Here is a 21814-nt window from a genome sequence, read left to right on the forward strand (position 1 = left end):
GCAGAGGTACCCCTTGGCCTCTCGTAGCCAACCATGGCTCTAGCTAGCCATGTTGTTTAAGAGCCGTTGCGCACCGAATGCTTTTAGTGATGCTTTTGCTGCGAGCTTTCGGGCGAGGTGTAAAGATGAAATGAACCAGAAAGGACCATTTACAATACAGTGGACGCTCGGGTTGCGAACGTAATCCATGATGGATGGATGTTTGCAACCCGCAACGGCGCGTCTGTGCACACACAAGTTGCAATTCAGCGCTTCTGCACATGTGCAAAGCGTGATTTAGTGCTTCTGCGCATGCGCGACCGCCGAAACTCAGAAGTTCCGGTACTTCCGGGTTTCGGCGGGTGCGTAACCACAACCCGAAAAAACGCAACCTGAAGTGGCTGTAACCCGAGGTATGACAGTAATATTATAGTTATGTATTAAAACGTGGGTAGGCAAACTAAGGCCCAGGGAACAGATCCGGCCCAATCGCCTTCTAAATCCGGCCAGCGGACAGTTTGGGAAGCAGCGTGTTTTTACATGAGTAGAATGTGTGCTTTTATTTAAAACGCATCTCTGGGTTATGTGTGGGGCCTGCCTGGTGTTTTTACATGAGTAGAATGTGTGCTTTTATTTAAAACGCATCTCTGGGTTATTTGTGGGGCACAGTCCGGCCCCCCACAAGGTCTGAGGGAGAGTGGACCGGCCCCTCGCTGAAAAGGTTTGCTGACCCCTGTATTAGAATCTTAGAACCGTAGACCTGGAAGGGACCCAACCCCTTGCGATGCAAGAGTCTTCCTGGCCAGGCAGGATTCGAACACACGACCCCAAGTCTCACGCTCTACTGACTGCTCTTAATAATTATTGCCAGCAGGAAACAGATGAAAACAACTTGATGCGGATACGGACGGGCAGACTGGCCCAACCGCACAAACGACACCCCCACGTTTTCGCTGTGGATGTTGTATACCAGTTTTATTGGTAAAATTTGAACACAAAGCCTCACGGACGCCGGGACATGCTTTTCCTTTTAAAGAATTTCCACTGGACTTTAATGGTGAGCATCCAGTCGTTGACATACAGACTCTTACAAGCGGATGTGCACGCATGCCCCTCGGGGAGAAGGTGGCGGCATCCCGGCTGCGGGGATGGTTTCTGCGCGAGGCACTGGGCACCTACGATTCATTTGCCAGCCTTCTGGGCCTTCTGGGCCGATTTGGTGACCTTGCCAGCGCCGCCGCTCTTCTTCTCCACGTTCTTGATGACGCCCACAGCCACGGTCTGCCGCATGTCGCGCACGGCAAAGCGCCCTGCATGGGGCACACGAAGGGTTAAGAGTGAGAGGCTGGGCGGAGGGCGAGGGCACTTCCTGCCAATGCCAGAGCCTACGGCGCTCTACTGCCCTCTAGTGGCAAAAAGCGGCAGTGCAGATCTCGTTATTATTTCTATTATTGTTGTTGCTGCCGCTGTTATATATTTATATTTTTATATATATTTATACCCCGTAGCAGAGTCTCAAGGTGGGTGTACAGATAAAAATAAGAACAGCTAAAAACATAGGGGGTAAACAGTGGTTAAAAAACGATTAACCGTTGATAGAATCAAAACTAACGAAAAGGAAAATAGAAAGAAAGTAAGGATAAAATGCTAAAATATGTTAAGTTTTCTTGAAATGTATGTAATATTGAGCAGCAAATAAGGGTGGGTAGTGAGACATCAGGACAGTGAGGTGGGAATTCAACTTTTAAATTTGTATGAAATTTGAATTCATTTGATGTTAAATTCGCTAAAAAATGAAAAGCAATAAAAATTGGCAAAAATGTAAGACAGTATCAAAACGATCTATCTATTTAAATACATTAAAACCATGCCAATCATAGAATCGTGGTTATCTTTTGCAGTTATCTTTTGCCCAGTGTTGGGCTTGAACCCACGACTCTGCGATTAAGTATCTCATGCTCTACCAACTGAGCTATCTCTGTATTTCGTATATTTGTGTTTTGATGTTTTGAATGTTTGCTCTAAGCCAGCCTTTCTCAACCTGTGGGTCCCCAGATGTTATTGAACTACAACTCCCGTCACCCCTAGCTAGCAAGTCCAGAACTCAGGGATGATGGGAGTTGTAGTCCAACAACATCTGGGGACCCACAGGTTGAGAACCGCTGCTTCTGGGGACAGCTCATTGTGGAAAAGTGGCAGCTAAGTAAGCATCCATCCATCCATCGTAGCTCTAATACAGAGAGAATGCAAGTGGCAGAACACATAAGTAGAGAGCAGAAAGCACAGCTCCCTCTTTAGGTCTAACAGCCTGGCTAAAATATATGCCTTCTTCAATGGAGTGGGTGAGTCAATTCTGCTCAAAAGGTGTCTGCAGTAGCCATTGGAGAATTCAAAGTTTTCTTTTTCTTTTTTTAAAGGAACTTGCTGTGATTAAGGAAGGGGAACCCCTCTCACAAATTGCCCTAGGCTGCTCTTCAAAGCCTCCCATCTTCAGAGATTAAAAAGGCAGCATGGATACGCTTCCAAAGGACTTTGGAACAGCCCAATGCTGCGCTTTGAAGCCCCAATAATCAGGGCTTCAAAGCGCAGCACTGCCCAATGTCAGTGACATTAGGTGATTGGCAGGTGGGGGAGCCATTCAGCGGTCAAATCTGCCCCACTAGAGGTAGGGCAATTGAGATATGGGCCGTAGAAGGTTCCCTCCCACTCCTAGGTCTATCTTACATCAAACGTTTCTGGGCATCTAGCCGTTTAGTTTGAAATAGCCCCCATCACCCATCCTGGTAGGCATCTGGGGGGAAAATACAAGGGAAGATGAGGTTCTCACCCAGGGGTGGGTACTGGGAGAAGCTCTCCACACACATGGGCTTCCCCGGGATCATCTCCACAATCGCGGCATCCCCCGATTTCAAAGATTTCGGGTTGTCCTCCAGCTTCTTGCCGGAACGCCGGTCAATCTTCTCCTTCAGCTCGGCGAATTTGCAAGCGATGTGGGCAGTGTGGCAGTCAATGACGGGGGAATATCCAGCGCTGATCTGGCCGGGATGGTTCAAGATGATCACCTAAGCCGTGCAACAGAACGAGAGAAGGACTCAGGTCGGGAACAAATTCGGGAAGGGCATGGGATGACCACGTCAACTTTCTGGCTTTCCCAGTTGGGCAACGCTGCTCCCTTGTGGAAGGCTGCTGAAAAGGCAGCCGCTTCTAGCTACTGCATTCTGGAAAATGGGCTCCTGCAGACTGGCGGTAGTTTGCAGGAGGGATTCAAGTGCACTTTCGGAAACTAAAGGTGCATCCATATTCCTGTTTATCCCATGATTTCTGAGAGGGTCGTCCCCCCCCCCCCCCGGAAAACCAGCAGTTTACTTCTGAATGGGAACAAATGCCAGTCTGCAGAAAACCCAGTTGCTGTTTGTTCCAGTTCATCAGCAAAGAGCAGGTTTTCTGGACAAAAGCGGTGGGTCAAAAAAAAAACCTTGAACCTGTGACTTGAAATCACGAGACGAACAAAAGTGTGGATGGGAAAAGCTGTACTTTTGCACAATTAAAGCAGATGACATCGCTCTGTCACCCTACTGGGAAAAATCTACCCTAAAAGAGAAATGAACTTCTTGCTGTTAGGAAAGTGACAGGGAGATGCACTTGAACAAACGACTGGAAAACATAAAAATACCCTGAAATACTCTCCTGTTTGGCTAATACCAGAAACTAGGGTGAGAGTAATCAGCGTAGCGCTTTCCAAAAGTTGCTGAACTACAACTCCCATCATTCTTGAGCACTGGGCATGCTGGCTAAGGCTAATGGAACATGCAGTCCACAACAGTGGGAAGGCACTAGCCCTCCTCTCCACTTGAGGGTTTTACCTTTGCATTATCACTTTCCTTTTAGTCTGAATCTGGCTTTCAAGTGATTAAAATGGCTAAGCCAAATAAATCTAAATAGCTACATGCCTTGCAAAACATTCCACGAAGGGGCATATTGAAGGGAGAATTTACTTTTCCGTGGGATAGGTTATAAATTTAATGAGCAACAGCCTGGCATTCTTTGTGAGGAGGAAAACTGGCCTTTAACAAGGGTGCTCCGTGACCCTTCCATCAAAAGTCACTGAATGAGAGACTACTGATTCGTCGTCAGTCCTACAGACTAATCAGGAGACAAATTAAAACCTAGCCCCGGAGCTAAACAACTACAGTGGTACCTCTGGTTGCGAACGGGATCCGTTCCGGAGGCCCATTTGCAACATGAGAAGAGCGCAACCTGCAGCAGCGCCTCTGCACACATGCGGGTTGCGATTCACCGCTTCTGCGCATGCGCGTGACGTCATTTTGCACTTCTGCGCATGCGGTGAAACCCAGAGGTAACCCTTTGCGGTACTTCCAGGGCGCCGTGGGACGTAACCTGAAAGAACGTAACATGAAGCGGACGTAACATGAGGTATGACTGTACGTCTTAGGCTTTCACTGGGCTTCACTCCTAGCCCACCTAAGTGGGTGCAGGATTACGCCTTTAGAAATTCAACCGCACCAAGCAAACTATTAAAAGCTGGCGTCCCACAACGCGACTTCTCAGGGCTCTTGGTCTTCCTCAAGCATCACCGGCAGGACAGAGGTCTGCATTACGCAAATGGCCGCAGAAGCTGTGATACGACGGCAAAGGCTTTCAAAATGGCTGCCGCCTCGCTTTCTGCTGACCTGAGAAGTGAACTGGGCCGCCTCCTGAGGCGGGTCAGATTTGCTGTCGCCGCAGACGTTGCCGCGGCGGATGTCCTTGACGGACACGTTCTTGACGTTGAAGCCAACGTTGTCCCCCGGCAGCGCTTCGCTCAGGGCCTCGTGGTGCATCTCGACCGACTTCACCTCTGTGGTGATGTTGACGGGGGCGAAGGTGACCACCATGCCAGGTCTCAGGATCCCAGTCTCCACACGGCCCACGGGGACGGTCCCGATTCCTGCGGAGGGGAAAAGAGGGCAGCGGGAAACATGCAATGAAACACAATCCCCAAGACTCTCAGCAGCCATGCATTTAAAAATAATATAATAATAATAAATTATTATTTATACCCCGCCCATCTGGCTGGGTTTCCCCAGCCACTCTGGGCGGCTTCCAACAGAACACTAAAATACAATAACCTATTAAACATTAAAAGCTTCCCTAAAGAGGGCTGCCTTCAGATGTCTTCTAAAAGTCTGGTAGTTGTTTTTCTCTTTGTCATCTGGTGGGAGGGAGTTCCACAGGGCGGGTGCCACAAGCAAGAAGGCCCTCTGCCTGGTTCCCTGTAACTTGGCTTCTCGCAGCAAGGGAACTGCCAGAAGGCCCTCGGCGCTGGACCTCAGTGTCCAGGCAGAAGGATGGAGGTGGAGACGCTCCTTCAGATATAATATAATAATAATAATAAATTTTATTTATATCCCGCCCTCCCCAGCCGAAGCCAGGCTCAGGGCGGCTAACAACAATCAAATAATCAAACAATCAAATAATCCAACATTCTAAAAATATTTCATTATAAAAATTAATTAAAATCAAGTTGATGGCAACCATTAAGCAAAATTCTGTGCAGGTTGCCAGAGGAGGGAGTCAGGCTGCGCCCTGACCAAAGGCCTGGTGGAACAACTCTGTCTTGCAGGCCCTGCGGAACAATGTCAGGTCCCGCAGGGCCCTAGTCTCTTGTGACAGAGCGTTCCACCAGATTGGAGCCGCAGCCGAGAAGGCCCTGGCTCTAGTTGAGGCCAGCCTAACCTCTCTGAGGCCTGGGACCTTCAGGATGTTTTTATTTGCAGACTGTAGGTTTCTCTGTGGGGCATACCAGGAGAGGCGGTCCTGTAGGTACGAGGGTCCTAGGCCGTATAGGGCTTTAAAGGTTAAAACCAGCACCTTAAACCTGATCCTGTACTCCACCGGGAGCCAGTGCAGCTGGTATAGTACCGGATGAATGTGGTCTCGCAGCGAAGACCCCATAAGGAGTCTCGCCGCGGCATTCTGCACCCGCTGGAGTTTCTGGGTCAGTCTCAAGGGCAGCCCCACGTAGAGCGAGTTACAATAATCCAGTCTGGAGGTGACCGTCGCATGGATCACAGTGGCTAGGTCAGGGCGAGAGAAATAAGGGGCCAACTGCTTAGCTTGGCGGAGATGAAAAAATGCTGCCTTTGCTATAGCTGTAATCTGCGCCTCCATAGAGAGGGAGGTATCGAAGATTACACCCAAACTCTTAACGGGCGGTGCTGGCACTAATTGCACCCCCGCAAGAGATGGGAGTCTCATATACTGGACCGAGGCCATTTTGGGCTTTCAAGGTCAGCACCAACACTTTAAATTGTGCTCGGAAACGTACTGGGAGCCAGTGTAGGTCTTTCAAGACCGGTGTTATGTGGTCTCGGCGGCCGCTCCCAGTGACCAGTCTAGCTGCCGCATTCTGGATTAGTTGTAGTTTCCGGGTCACCTTCAAAGGTAGCCCCACGTAGAGCGCATTGCAGTAGTCCAAGCGGGAGATAACTATGACGCCACTTCACATTGCTATGGCTTCCCCCCCAAGGGATTATGGGAGCTGTTGTTTGTTATGGGTGCCGAGAGTTGTCAAGAATCCCCCGGTGCCCTCACAAAGCTACAGTTCCCAGGGTGCTCTGAAAACTGTAGTTCTGAAAGGGGAGCAGGGTGTCTCCTAACAACCGTCAACATCCTCAACATACTACAGTTCCCAGAATCCTTTGGGGAAAGTTGTGACTGTTGAAAGTGTTATCACAGCGGTTTAAATGAATGGTGTGGACATGACTGAAGAGGAACTGCAAGAGTTTAGCACTGGATATAACATTGGACAACTTAAAAACACAACTTTTGGGAAAGCATATAAAACTGCAGGCCCAACGGCAATTCTGTTAATTTAAGCCGCGTATAACTGACAGCACACGACTCTGCAGCCCCTTTCATGGAAAGCCTAGAGATGCTTTATATTCTGGTCTGCATTTTGGTGATTTCATGGTTGTTAATGAACTGTTCCACCTGCTGCCGCCGTTTAATGCTGCTAACTGCTTTTTGAATGGCTGTTTTTAAATTTTGTCTTTTTTACGTTGTAGTTTATGTTATAAGCCACCTTGGGGAAGGGGAGAGAATATGTGGTATACCTTCCTAAGGTGGGCTACAACCAACCGATCAATGCACTCCAGAAGTAAAATGGGTGTACTCTGCACCCTAAAAATAATTAAGCGGCACATAAATGTCTTAAATAAATTTAAAAGAAGGGAACATCGCAGCAACTCTACCAATGCTAGGAGGTTTTGCAAGCGACAGGTTTTTCAAAGAGGCTGCATTATTATTATTATTTGTGGAAATGTATCTTCAAGTGTGAAATATTCTGAAAGAGCTTGTGAGTGACCTTCGGCAAATGAACTTAGAAATGCGAAGTGTTGAGACAAGGACAATAGAGACTTTAAAAAAGACTGGGAACCATTTACGATGTATCTACAGAAATATTGTAAAGAAGTGGACTCACTAGCAGGGTTTGAGTAAACACAATTAAGAAAACAATATTAAGATGTAATAACTGGAAAATAACAAAGTGCAAGATGTAATTGGGAAAAAATATGATATAAAAAGATAGGAAGATTTAAGTTAAAGATTACAAAATTAAGGTAGAATAATAATAAAAAAGCAGGAAAAGCAAATATTTAAAGAACCAGAAGAGGAGGGTGAGGGAAGTTGGGGGGGGGGGAGAGAGATTGGGATTTATATTTTTTTTGTGATAATGGTGACTGTGTTGAATATAAAATTGTAAAACTTAATAAAATATATATAAAAAAAAGAAAGGCGAAGTGTTGGACAGTAGAATAGAGAAGTGTCTTTTTCATGTCTCTCATTTCCCATCTTTTAGCATGTTCATCGCTGCCATTTCAAACCTGCTTCCGCAATTATGAGGATGAGAAACTGACTTCTTGCCAAAACCGAACGGTCAGGGCACCTTCAGGCGATAGGCACAATTGCTACATACCTTGCCATCTATAATGCACACAGGTAAATGCCGGTGTCGGCAATCAAATCCTCTTCTCTTCCTGTCGCTTAGACTACAAAAGCGGATTACTGCCTGGAAATCCGCCTAGCTGAGCGAGGGCACCTGTCTACCTGCCAGGAAAGCTCTGGACTCACCTCCGATCTTGTAGACATCTTGAAGGGGCAGGCGCAGAGGCTTATCTGTGGGGCGGGTGGGGGGCAGGATGGTATCCAGAGCTTCCAGCAGCGACACTCCACTGGCGTTCCCTTCCTTGCGCTCCACTTTCCAGCCTTTGAACCAAGGCATCTGCAAAACAAAATGGCGGGAGTGTGGATCCAGTGGGCTGTGAGGAAGGATCTGTTGGCACATCAGAACACCTTCACCCAGCCGTATGAATCTCTCCCTCATTACAAGGGCAGGAACTGAAGGATACAATCCTTCCTTTGCTTCCCAGAGCAATTTGAGATGATTTTATTTTAATTTAATTTATTTACACACACACACACACATTCCCCAGCCACTCTGGGCAGCTCCCAACAGAATATGAATAAATATTAATAAAAAAGCGATAAAACATCAAACATTAAAAACTTCCCCAAACAGTTAAATAAACCATGTGGATGGAGGAGTGTTAACATATATAAAATTGTACATATGGTTGATTTGAATATGTTATTATTGATTATGTGTACCCAATGTATCAGCCGCCTGGGGGGTTTCACTGTTTGTGTTTTGGTTGTTGGTATAAAAAAAAATTTAAAAAAAAACAGGGCTGCCTTCACATGTCTTCTAAAAGTCAGGTAGTTGTATATTTCCTTGACATCTGATGGGAGGGTGTTCCACAGGGTGGGCGCCACCACTGAGAAGGCCCTGTGCCTGGTTCCCTGTAACCTCACTTCATGCAGGGAGGGAACCGCCAGAAGGCCCTCAGAGCTGGACCTCAGTGTCCGGGCAGAACAATGGGGGTGGAGATGCTCCTTTAGGTATTATCAGAGATTAGCAGTCTGCTTCCATCTGTAGATAATTTGGGGGGGGGGCGGTTTCCAAGGGGGGGTGTATCTCCCACAACACCAGGCCAGGAGTATGAACCCTAGCAGTTCACTCCAAGATCACCTTCCCCCATAATCTCAGATCAATTGTGCGAAATTTGCCAAGGTCAGTTTCCCAAAGGCAAGTCACCCATTCCCCAGACTCAGGCCACAACTGCCCATTCAAACTCGGTTGGCTCAGTTGGTAGAGCACGAGACTCTTTATTAATCTCAGGGCCATGGGTTCGAGCCTTGCCTTGGGAAAAGATTTATGCATTGCACGGGGTTGAGCTAGATGACCCCTGTGGTCCCGCGGGATCACATTCACCCAGTGCTTTTCCAGCTGCACTGGCTCCCGGTGGAGTACAGGGTCAGGTTTAGGGTGCTGGTTTTGACCTTTAAAGCCCTCGTACCTACGGGACTGCCTCTCCTGGTATGCCCTGCAGAGGAACTTAAGGTCCACAAATGACAACATTTTGGAGGTCCCAAGTCGCAAGGTGGTTAGATTGGTCTCAACTAGGGCCAGGGCCTTTTCAGTACTGGCCCCGACTTGGTGGAACGCTCTGTCACAAGAGACTAGGGCCCTGCAGGACTTGACATCCTTCCGCAGGGCCTGCAAGACAGAGTTGTTCCGCCTGGCCTTGGTTTGGACTTAGTCTGACCCTTATGTTTCCCTCCCCTTATGGTCTTGATTTATCGGCTACTTTAAAATGAGGCTGCATTTTATATTGCATTTTAACCTGTATTTTAAATTGGTCCCCCCCCCTTCCCCCCTATTATGTTTTTATTGTGATTTTACTGGTGTTAGCCGCCCTGAGCCCGGCTCTGGCTGGGGAGGGCGGGGTATAAATAAAAATTATTATTATTATTATTATTATTATTATTATTACAATTCTAAGAATAAGATGAATTATTGGAAGGGAAGGTTTGGTCCCTAGAGTACAGCCACTTCCCCGTTTTATTTTGGTATGGTACTTGAATTTTTATTTTGTACATGGTTTTGATGTTCTTTTCTCTGGTACTGGATCTCAGCTTTTCACAATGTTCAGAAACTCTGATGGACCGCATTTGATTTTTTATTTTACTTTCCGTCCATCGCTTTGAGGTCCTTTGAATATAGTGAGATTTAAGACATCTTATAAATAAAGAAAGCATTAACAACCATTGGAACTGCCACTGCACAGCTTCCTTATTTACGGCCCTTACCCTCAAATAGCTCAAGGCAGCATCCATACTGCTTCCCTTCCACAACAACCCTTGAAGGTAGGCTGCACCAGTCACCAATTCCTACCCTAACTCAAATTCATGGCCAAGTGGGGATTTGAACCCAGTTTAAGCTGTCCTCTCTCCAATGCCAGATGTTGATCGACCACATCTGCCATTATCCCTCACCCTATGTCTAAAATCCCCGGTAGAGGACAAGGATCTAGAGATCACACTAAGCGTGGCCAAATTCTGTGCGCCTGCCATAAAACTTAGGGAACAAGCTGTGCTACCTTGATGACCAAGGCCTTAAATGACAATTTTAGGTTATATTTTAGTGATTAAGATTTAACTTACATATTTTTAACTGCTGCAATATCTGTATTGTCCCTGTTGTACCCAACTGCAAATTCAAATGTATCCCTATCGTGTTTTGTGATTTCCCTGATATTGTATGTGAGCTGGAACTGGTCTGTGACCGAAATTACCATATTTTTCCGTGTATAAGACTAGGGTTTTTTTTTACCAAAAAATTAAGTTTAAAATTGGGGCTCATTTTATACACGGGTAGTGCTGAGGGCTGTTCTCTCTTAATTTGGAGTCCCCAAAATAGGAGGCGTCTTATATATGGGGGCGTCTTATACACAGAAAAATACAGTAATAAATTCATTCATTCCCTGACCCTTGATCATCCTGGGTGGGGCTAATGGGAACTAGAGCTCCACAACACTTTAAATATCCTGCTGAAAACGTTTTCGTTTAAGCCAGCCACCCCAGACATATAAGTCTGACATGTTTTTAAATATGTGTTTCATAACACATAATTTTATTTTTTCTAACTGCTGCTTTTGTTTTGAAAACCCTTTAGGCTAGCCTTCCTTTCAACCCCCAATTTCAGCAGCAATTTTAACGCGCGTTTTATATTTTAAATTTTAGTTTCACAAGTTTGGGCACAGAGCTCCTGGTTATCGAGACCTTTGGGCCTTTTTGGTTGAGAAAGCACCCGCTGCCACGTTCCACTTCAAACGTACGTTAACAAGCTAAAAAAATTAGAAGCTAATGCAATGTTTGTGTAGCAACGGAAAGAAGAGGCCTGCCGGATCAGAAGAAAGCTCCATCTCGTCGGGAATCCAGCTTTCCATAGCAACCTACCAGATGTGTCTGCAAAACCCAAAAGTAGTGCAGGACAGCAACAGCAACAGCCTGTCTTCCATCGTCTGCCTCCAGCAACTAGTATTAAGATACACTGCACCTCCCCCTGGAGGTTCCGTTTAAAAAAAGGTAAAGGGACCCCTGACCATTAGGTCCAGTCGTGACCGACTCTGGGGTTGCGGCCTCATCTTTTTAAAAAAAATTATTTAGTCATTTTTTCAATACAAACAACCACAAAAAACACATACAACAAAAACCGCAATAACACTAATAACACAATTTAACATTTCAGATTTGAGTACTGATATACCTATGACTACACCTTTTTAACAGTATTTCCCCACCTCTCATCCCCCTACTTCCCACCACCGTCCGACTTATCGCTTAAATATCCCTTCCAGATTTCTTCATATTTATCCATTCTTAATTTGCGTCGACATGCAATTCATTCATATGTGGCTAGTCTGTCCATATTGTCAATCCATGTGCTCAATGGAATCTTTTTGCGGCTCTTCCAATTCATCAGAACAAGTTTTTTTGCTTCTAATATGGCACGATACATCCGTGTGTTTTTTTGACCCCTTGTAATCTCCCATGTTTCCGGTATATGATTTAGAATTCAATTCAATTCCCCTAAATAGCAATTTCTTTTTATTACTCTTGCTATATATATCTTCACCTCGCACCAAAATGGTCTTATCATCCGGCAGTTAATCATCATATGTATTAAGTTCGCATTTTTACTTCCACATCTCCAGCAGTTATCTGCATTCGTTATTTTCCTCTCGTAAAGTTTTGCTGGAGTCCAGTGGACTCTGAATATTATTTTCTGCTGAATGCAGCTGTTATGGACAGACCAGTCTTCAAGAAAGGTAAAGGTAAAAGAACCCTGACAGTTACGTCCAGTGGCGAACGACTCTGGGGTCACGGCGCTCATCTCGCTTTATTGGCCAAGGGAGCTGGCGTACAGCTTCCGGTTCATGTGGATCATGACTAAACCGCTTCTGGCGAACCAGAGCAGCGCACGGAAATGCCGTTTACCTTCCCGCTGGAGCGGTATCTATTTATCTACTTGCACTTTGACGTGCTTTCGAACTGCTAGGTTGGCAGGAGCAGGGACCGAGCAACGGGAGCTCACCCCGTCACAGGGATTCGAACCGCCAACCTTCTGATCGGCAAGTCCTAGGCTCAGTGGTTTAACCCACAGCGCCACCCGCGTCCCTGGAGGTTCCATTTACCTACCCTGAAATTTAAATGTACATTGTTTTATCAAATCCCCTAACAAATTTAGCAATTGCAAGTGTGTGAGAGAGACAGTAGTTAGCAGCCACTCACTCAGTGATTTTCTACATCTTTAAAGGGGACTTCATTTTGAAACTTCTGTGGACATCCCCTCCTGCATTTTCCTAGCCACCAATACTGTCTGTCTTGCATCCAAGCTATGTCCTGTATTCCCTGAAGGAGGTCACGAAGCATTAGCCCAGCTGTGCAGAACCGTCAAGAGGATTCACAGAAACTAATCTCCGCCAACACACCAACACTGACTTGCTGAATTTCAAGGTGGTCACATGACAGGCTCAGAGGGGTCACCTGACTAGCTTCCGCATTAAGGAAGAAGCCCCAGCCCAGCCAGGAGAAGGGAAGGGAATATATAGAGATCTGGAGGGTAGAAAGAGAAGAGGAAAGAACAGGACCTCCACGTTTCTGAAAAGAAATGCTATTCAGAAAAACAGAGCGTCTCTGTCTGAGCAGCGAAAGACAACACCACGCAGGCAAAATTCAGTAGCGAAATCACTTTTGCAAGTTACGCATCACAAAACCTGAACGCTTTGACCTGCGCAGGTTATGCACATAAAACCAATTTGCATGTGTCACCTTATTATGTATAATTTGTTCTGCACCCCGTTTCCTTCACTCTCACTTTCCCACCAGCTTCTGAGGCAATCTGCAAGGAAAATTCAAGCTTATCCCTGCGGTCCTAAGGGCTAAGAGGTTGCATTTCCAAAAGGAGACGTACTCAAGCCACTGGAATATACATCTAACGCCAAATTCTCCATTTGTTCATGGGACTGCGGAATCGCAGGAAACATACCCTCTTCGACCAGAGATGGCCAAACTTGGCCCTCCAGCTGTTTTGGGACTACAGTTCCCATCAGCCTGGACCACTGGTCCTGTTAGCTAGGGATGATGGGAGTTGTAGTCCAAAAACAGCTGGAGGGCCAAGTTTGGCCATCACTACTCTTAGACCAATTCTACAGCCTGTGTTTGAAGTGAGGGGAACACTCTCAGATGCAACACAAAACACCTCGAGGAACAGATTTTCAGTGGCGATGCAAGGAATCACCCTTATTTGCTACTGAGGACTAAGACTAACGACCACTGCGAGCTGGCAAGGCCCTGGTTCAAATCTCTTTTGAACTCATTAAGCGGCAAGACACTAACTTCTTTAATCTCAGCCCTGCCTTAAGTTTGTATTAACGCACCTGTTATAGCGGGCTGCCTTACAAGGTTGTTGTTGAAAGCGGCTGAAATGATGTATGTGAACTGCTTTGAGCACATGGGAAAAGCTCTATAGAGCACTAAGTATAATAATCTCTTACAGAAATTTAAGTAACCAAGCAATTCTCTATTTATTTGCTCTTACAATCTACTTTTCCTCAAAAGAGTTGAACATAGACTACATGCGCCGCTGCCACGGACGGTCTTCCGGAACGGATTGCGTTCGACAACTGAGGTACCCCATGCAACTGCAGAGATGGGTCAACTGTAGAGGCAGACGTTATCTATCTATCTATCCATTTCGGTTTCTCTCACTTTCCCACTCTGAATTTGAGCTCCCGACATTTCTGCATAGCTGTCAACGTTTCCCTTTTTTTAAAGGGAAATTCCCTTACTCAGAATAGGATTGCTCGCAAGAAAAGGGAAAAGTTGACAGCTATGCATTTCTGCATCCTCGCAAAATATCTGTCAGGTTTTTGTGAGCATTCCTCCTCCTAACGTAGGTGGTTCTGCTGCATCTAAAAGTTCTGGGAACCAGATTGTAGGGGGGGGGCTCAGCTTTCAATCACAAGCCCAGCAACACCCCACTAGACACAGATTTGCAATGACGTACTGCTGCCCCGTCTCGCTTGTCCTCCATATTTAGGAAGTATAAATTCCAAAATGACATCACCCTGTTTTCCCCAAACCTATTTTTAATTAGATTGTTCAGTGTCATCTCTCCAGCACTGGCAGCTGCCGACATTCAGCTGTCTGGACTTTGGGTATGCTGATTAAAATAATTGGCTAGGAAAGCTTTTAACAGGCAGTGGCAAACGATTACTTGTTTGGTTTGCAGAGTGCTACACGATCGGTGCTGGGCCTGCCTTCACAATAACTCTGTGAACTCAGCCACCATTATTCCCATTTTACAGACATTGAAACTGAGGCCGAGGGGCGCAGCCGGACAGCAGCTTCTTCCGCTCCCAGATATAACCCGGAATAAAGGCTGTGTGGTCATCATCTTTCACATCATAGTATTTAAGTAGCTATTTAAGCCTCCTTTAGTGGAGAAAGGGGCTCTCTCTGATGCTCAGATTAATGCTCTAGTTTTACTGGTATGCAAACTGCTCTGGGAACCTTTTCCAGCTGAATAGCAGGCTTTTTCGGCTGTGGCTCTGATCTGGTGGAACGCTCTGTCACAAGAGACTAGGGCCCTGCAGGACTTGACATCTTTCCACAGGGCCTGCAAGACGGAGCTGTTCCGCCAGGCCTTTGGCCAAGGCACAACCTGACCCCCTCCTTTGGCAATCCTCACAGAGCCCAATGGTTGCCATTAATCTGATTTGAACTGATTTTATAATGACATGATTTTAGAATGTTGTATCATTTTACTGTTGTTAGCCGCTCTGAGCCCGGCTTCAGCTGGGGAGGGCGGGATATAAATTTTATTTATTTACTTATTTATTATAAATGCTTTGAATCAATAAAGAAAAAACTTAGGTAGTAGTACAGGCCAGGCCAGAAACCCTTTATCTTGTTAAGAACTAGGCCTTAGGTAAAGGTAAAGGGACCCCTGACCATTATGTCCAGTCGTAGCCAACTCTGGGGTTGTGGTGCTCATCTTGCTTTACTGGCCGAGGGAGCTGGCGTACAGCTTCTGGGTCATGTGGCTAGCATGACTACGCCGCTTCTGGCGAACCAGAGCAGCACACAGAAACGCCGTTTACCTTCCCGCCGGAGCGGTACCTATTTATCTACTTGCACTTTGACATCCTTCCGAACTGCTAGGTTGGCAGGAGCAGGGACCGAGCAACGGGACCTCACCCCGTAGCGGGGATTTGAACCGCCGACCTTCTGATCGGCAAGTCCTAGGCTCTGTGGTTTAACCCACAGCACCACCCGTGTCCATAGTCATCCCAAAAAGAAATTATACAGATCACAACTCCAGCACTGACGGCAAGTGGTGCCCCAAAGTAATGTTTTCCAAACTTCTTAGACTCAGGGAACCCTTTGTTCATTGATTGGTCCAATAAAGAACAAATGAAAGATGGCAGCAGAATCTCAAGGATTATCGGACATATTTGATTCATGCTCATATTGAGTAATGACTAGGTTTGCTGGGTCTGGTTGTCCCCCTGCATAAACCAAGGGCTCATCCACTTTAGCCGTGCCCATATTTTGACTGTACAGTGGTACCTCAGGTTAAGTACTTAATTCGTTCCGGAGGTCCGTTCTTAACCTGAAACTGTTCTTAACCTGAAGCACCACTTTAGCTAATGGGATCTCCTGCTGCCGCCACACTGCCTCCGCACGATTTCTGTTCTCATCCTGAAGCAAAGTTCTCAACCTGAGGTACTATTTCTGTAACCTGAAGCATATGTAACCTGAAGCATATGTAAACCAAAATACCACTGTATTGTGGACAAATTCCCACGAGCCCAAGACTTCTGTGGCTCTGCTTTGCAAAAATCCAATCTTACTCACTCAATTGAAACTCAGCTATGCAAAATCTGCCTTTGGATCTTTTCCGGGCAATTGTTAAGATCCGATTCAGCCAGGAATGTCAGGTTTTCGCAAGGCACAGCCCTGCAGACAGGACAGCCTCTCCACATAGGCTCAGCGTTCAAAAGTCACCAGGTGCATTTTGCACCTGGCTATCGGTCACTTGCGACCAAGTGAAGATGCCCAGGTGCCAGGATGACATCTGATATCTCCACCATCTGCAGGTGCATGCCTGGGGGTCCCTGGATGTTGATTGTTTTCACACACCAGCAACACATCCTGTAGAATTCTATCTGTTATGTATTACCCGCAGGAACCAAAAAGTCGTATTGAAAAATAAGACTTTAGAGATATCTGGCCCAAAAATGGCAACTAGGCGGTTTCGTTTTGGCAACTGTAACCCTGGTTTAAGGAGCCATTTGGCACCTACTGTAGCTTATATATATCTCCGAGTTTCTGATATACAGTCACCAAAACGAAACACCTAGTTTACTCTGGTTTACTCTGAGTGAAACACTGGTTTACTCTGAGGGAAACTTAACTGGCTACCACCCTCAGAAAGAACCCTTTCGATGTCAGCAGGTAGCGCCAACCATTGGCTCCCAGTACGTTTCCGAGCACAATTCAAAGTGTTGGTGTTGACCTTTAAAGCTCTAAATGGCCTCGGTCCAGTATACCTGAAGGAGCGTCTCCACCCTCATTGTTCAGCCCGGACACTGAGGTCCAGCGCCAAGGGCCTTCTGGCGGTTCCCTCATTGCAAGAAGCAAAGCTACAGGAAACCAGGCAGAGGGCCTTCTCGGTAGTGGCGCCCACCCTGTGGAACGCCCTCCCACCAGATGTCAAAGAGATAAACAACTACCTGACATTTAGAAGACATCTGAAGGCAGCCCTGTTCAGGGAAGTTTTTAATGTGTGACATTTTAATGTATTTTTAATCTTTGTTGGAAACTGCCCAGAGTGGCTGGGGAGACCCAACCAGATGGGCAGGGTACAGATAAATTATTGTTGTTATTATTATTGGACTAGCAAGCCATCCTGTAGAATTCTATCCATGATATTTTATCTGCCCAAGGATAACAAATTTCAGGAAGCAGAAAGTCGCATTGAAAATACAACTTTCAAGCAGCCAAAATGGCCCCCAAAATGGCAACTAAGCATCCTTAAACCTGGTTTATGGAGCCATTTGGCACCTAGCTTATATTTTCAAGTTTCTAACACTGCCTAGGCTCCACCTGGCCTGCCTTAAGACTCCCTCTTCAAGCCAACCTTTCTCGTATTCGCAACTCGACTTCTCTGTCCCCGGGAGATGACGAGAGAGGAGCTTCTCCAGCTTCGATTGGACCCAACTGGAGCTGCAAACCTCATGTGAGGTGTTATGTACTGCAGCAGTCTGATTGGTCCTAGAACAATAGGATCCAAAAGGCAGCAGTCTGATTGGTCCTAGAACAATAGGATTCAGAATGCAGCAGTCTGATTGGTCCTAGAACAATGCAGCAGTATGATTGGTTGGCAGGAACCACCCAATCATGCTCCAGATAGAAGTGAATCCACAACCTGATTGGCTTACAGTAGAATTCCGGAATTAGCCAATCATGTGCAGCCCACTGTGTAAATGATGTATATAAAGCAGATACCTTGAGGGGACTTTCATTCATTCCTCCTCACCACTATGAGCTGAATAAAGAGCATGAAATCACTTTGCGACTCTGAGTATATTTCATGAACACAGCCTAGCACCGCCCACCAGAGACTTACGTTGGGAGACGGCTCCAGCATGTTATCGCCATGCCAGCCAGAGATGGGCACGAAGGGAACGGTCGCTGGGTTGTAGCCGATCTTCTTGATGTAGGCGCTGACTTCCTTGACGATCTCATCGTAGCGCTTCTCGCTGTACGGCGGCTCCGTGGAGTCCATCTTGTTAATGCCCACAATGAGCTGCTTGACGCCCAGGGTGTACGCCAGGAGGGCGTGTTCGCGGGTCTGGCCGTTTTTGGAGATGCCGGCTTCGAACTCACCTACCCCAGCCGCCACAATCAAGACGGCGCAGTCGGCCTGCAGGGAAACAAGGCACAGACATGCTTAGGAGTGGCTTGTGAAGATGTGCCCACAGCTGAAGTGCTCCAAAGGCCAAGTCTGTCGTTTCGGTACATCGTTTCCGCACGACGGTTTGCAAAACGTCACAGGAGAATTTCCCCGTTTCATTTTCTCTCCATTTCTCGTTTCTTCCCCTCAATCTTAAGTTCCACTTTTCCACATTTTTTAAAGAAGTCCTCGTGAAACTTTTATCAGCGTTTTGTAAAATAAAATTTAAAAACAGCATCAAGCATTTTAGTGCAAACGTCTCCCAATACGCACATTTTTTGGCCAAGCAATATACAGCGGTACCTTGGTTTTCGAACGTCTCCGTTGACGAACGTTTCGGTTTCTGAACGCCGTAAACACGGAAGTAAATGCTTTGGTTTTCGAACTCGCCTCAGAAGTCAAAAAGGCCATGTGGCTTCTGTATTGAGTTTTCCGTATTTATTGAGGCTTCCATACTGAGCTTTCAAACGTTTCAGAACTCAAACGGTCTTCCAGAACAGATTACGTTCGAAAACCGAGGTAACCACCGTATTGCATTTTAAAGTACGTTTCCCATTTCTAAGCACTGTACAGGCAGTGACCGATTTGCACTGATTTGTGTGCAACTGACGCACAAGCGGTGCTTCGGCCCCTTTTGGAAGAAAGCAGAGCTGGGCCAGAACAAGGTGGGTTTTTTGCACTCTGCCGACACACGCGGGCACCAGGAACAGAACCCTCGTGCAAAAGGGTCGCCACCTGTACATAAAAACAATCCATAGAAAATGGGGCAATAAAACAATAAAAATCCATCACAAAACCAAACTAAAGGCCTTAAGACGCCTGCTGGAATAAGAATGCCTTTGTCATTTGCTGGAAGTTCAACAAGGAGTGGGTCTGCCTAATCTCAGGTGGCAGGGAGTTCCGCAAGCCAAGGCTCACTATACTGAATGCACAGCCAATTTCAGCACACATTGTTTGGCTTGCGGACCAGCATTACAAAATTTGGAGGGGTGCGAGTTTCAAAAGATGACAGTGTTTCGGTTCATGTACTGTTTTATAAAGCAGATGGTGGGGGGAGGGAAGAGAGCCACTTGCAGGAAAAGGTAGAATTTAACCACAATAAGTAAATAAACGACGTGTCTTGGGATACAGCAGCACCACCTGAGATTTCCTAAACAAAACAGGTACATATTGGGCTCCTAATGTCCCATCTTCCCTTCCAATATTGTAACTCAACAAGTTCTACGAACTGTTGGCTCGATACCTGAAAACTGATAGTGCCATCAGCTCCTATAAATAGTTGATGGCTCCTTTAGGGAGTTTGTCCTTTTTTACTCCCAGGAAAGCAGGGAGGGGAGAGCACGCTCCAAATGCATTTTTAAGAATTTCTACGGCCCCTTTCCAACGCACAAAGCATGCTAGTTTCGCCATTTGGCCGGCCAGAGTGCAAAGCTAGACAGGGTTCCTAGGACTTCCATTTTTAAAAAAATCCAGGTCACACAGTTCTGCTGGCAGGGACCCACGCAGGGAAAAGGGATGTTGGTGCTGTGCTGGTGGTCAGCGAACGACCCAAAGCTGCCCCCTGCCCTGAGACAAACAGCCTCCCCTTTCTCACCTGCGAAGTCCCCGTGATCATGTTCTTGATGAAATCCCGGTGCCCAGGGGCGTCAATGATGGTGATGTAGTACTTGGTGGTCTCGAACTTCCAGAGAGAGATGTCGATGGTGATCCCTCGCTCACGCTCGGCCTTCAGCTTGTCCAGCACCCAGGCATACTTGAAGGAGCCTTTCCCCATCTAACAGGTTGGAGAAAGAGGGGAGAAGCTTTTGTAAGGGCTTTAGCTCAGTTAGTTTGAACACGGTACTGATGATGCCAAGGTTGCAGGTTCAATCTCCATATGGGACAACTGCATATTCCTGCATTGCAGGGGGTTGGACTAGATGATCCTCAGGGTCCCTTCCAACTCTAAAATTCTATGAAAAATCCAAGGGCAATTATTATTATTATTATTATTATTATTATTATTATTATTCCCCGCCCATCTGACTCGGTTGCCCCAACCACTCTGGGCAGCTTCCAATATATATAAAAACATAATAAAACATTACACATTAAAAGGCTTTCCTATACAGAGAATGCTGTTGATGTTGTGATTTATGGGGCAGAGGGGAGGGAACAGTCTGTATAATAATAATAATAAGAAGAAGAATAAATGTTATTTATACCCCGCCCTCCCCGGGCTCAGGGCGGCTAAGACCAATAAAATCACAGTTAAAAAAAAAGTGATGGGGGGAAAACACCTAATTTAAAATACAGGATGAAATGCAATTTAAAATACAGCCTCATTTTAAAAGTAGCCAATAAATCAAGACCATAAGGGGAGGGAAACATAAGGGTCAGACTGAGTCCAAACCAAAGGCCAGGCAGAACAGCTCTGTCTTGCAGGCCCTGTGGAAAGATGTCAAGTCCTGCAGGGCCCTAGTCTCTTGTGACAGAGCGTTCCACCAAGTTGGGGCCAGTACTGAAAAGGCCCTGGCCCTAGTTGAGACCAATCTAACCACTTTGCGACCTGGGACCTCCAAAGTGTTGTCATTTGTGGGCCTTAAGGGGCATACCAAGAGTGGCAGTCCCATAGGTAAGTGGGTCCTAGGCCGCATAGGGCTTTAAAGGTCAAAACCAGCACCTTAAACCTGACCCTGTACTCCGCCGGGAGCCAGTGCAGTTGGTAAAGCACTGGATGAATGTGATCCTGCAGCAAGGACCCCGTAAGGAGCCTTGCTGCGGCATTCTGCATCCGCTGGAGTTCTGGGTCAGCTTCAAGGGCAGCCCCGCGTAGAGCGAGTTACAATAATCAAGCCTGGAGGTGACCGTTGCATGGATCACAGTGGCCAGATCAGGGCGAGAAAGGTAAGGGACCAACTGCTTGATGCAGCGGAGAAGGAAAAATGCCACCTTTGCTGTGGCTGCAACCTGCGCCTCCATGGAAAGGGAGGTGTCAAAGGTTACACCCAAGCTCTTGGCAGAATGCGCTGGCACTAATTGAGCCCCCACAAGAGATGGGAGTTGATGCCCAAACCCCTTCCAATTCTTGGGCTCCTGTATCTGTGGGGGTTTGAATGTACAGTCCAACCTTGGTTCCCAAACACCTCCGTTTTGGAACGTTTTGGCTCCCGAACGCTGAAAACCCAGAAGTACCGTATTTTTGCTCCATAAGACACACTGTTTCCCTCCTAAAAAGTAAGGGGGAATGTGTGTGCGTCTTATGGAGCGAATGCGGGGGGGGAGGCAGGCAGGGAAAGCCCCCAAGAGCCGCACACAAGCTCCGCAAGGCTCTTGCCGGCTTTTCCCCAGGAGCGAGAATGGACTGATGCGGCCAGTTAGTCCCTTCTTCCTCCTCGTAGAAAAGCCCGCAGGAGCTGCACGCTCCTT

At 46.7% G+C, this 21814-nt stretch overlaps 1 protein-coding gene across 1 annotated transcript in view; it reads right to left on the bottom strand.

Moving 5' to 3' along the window:
• Positions 1-926: 926 nt before the first annotated feature.
• Positions 927-21814, bottom strand: part of EEF1A2 (eukaryotic translation elongation factor 1 alpha 2) — a 37246-nt gene continuing 16358 nt past the window's right edge. The window contains exons 3-8 of the mRNA XM_083618874.1: positions 20001-20180; positions 18080-18376; positions 8113-8263; positions 4671-4927; positions 2807-3041; positions 927-1289 (exon numbers count right to left, since the gene is read on the bottom strand). Of these exons, the coding sequence (XP_083475000.1) occupies positions 1162-1289; positions 2807-3041; positions 4671-4927; positions 8113-8263; positions 18080-18376; positions 20001-20180 (1248 nt within the window). The 3' untranslated portion in view covers positions 927-1161. The remainder of the gene's footprint in view (positions 1290-2806; positions 3042-4670; positions 4928-8112; positions 8264-18079; positions 18377-20000; positions 20181-21814) is intronic.

This window comes from Podarcis filfolensis (genome assembly GCF_964270895.1).
Source record: "Podarcis filfolensis genome assembly, chromosome: 6".
Lineage (NCBI taxonomy): Eukaryota > Metazoa > Chordata > Lepidosauria > Squamata > Lacertidae > Podarcis > Podarcis filfolensis.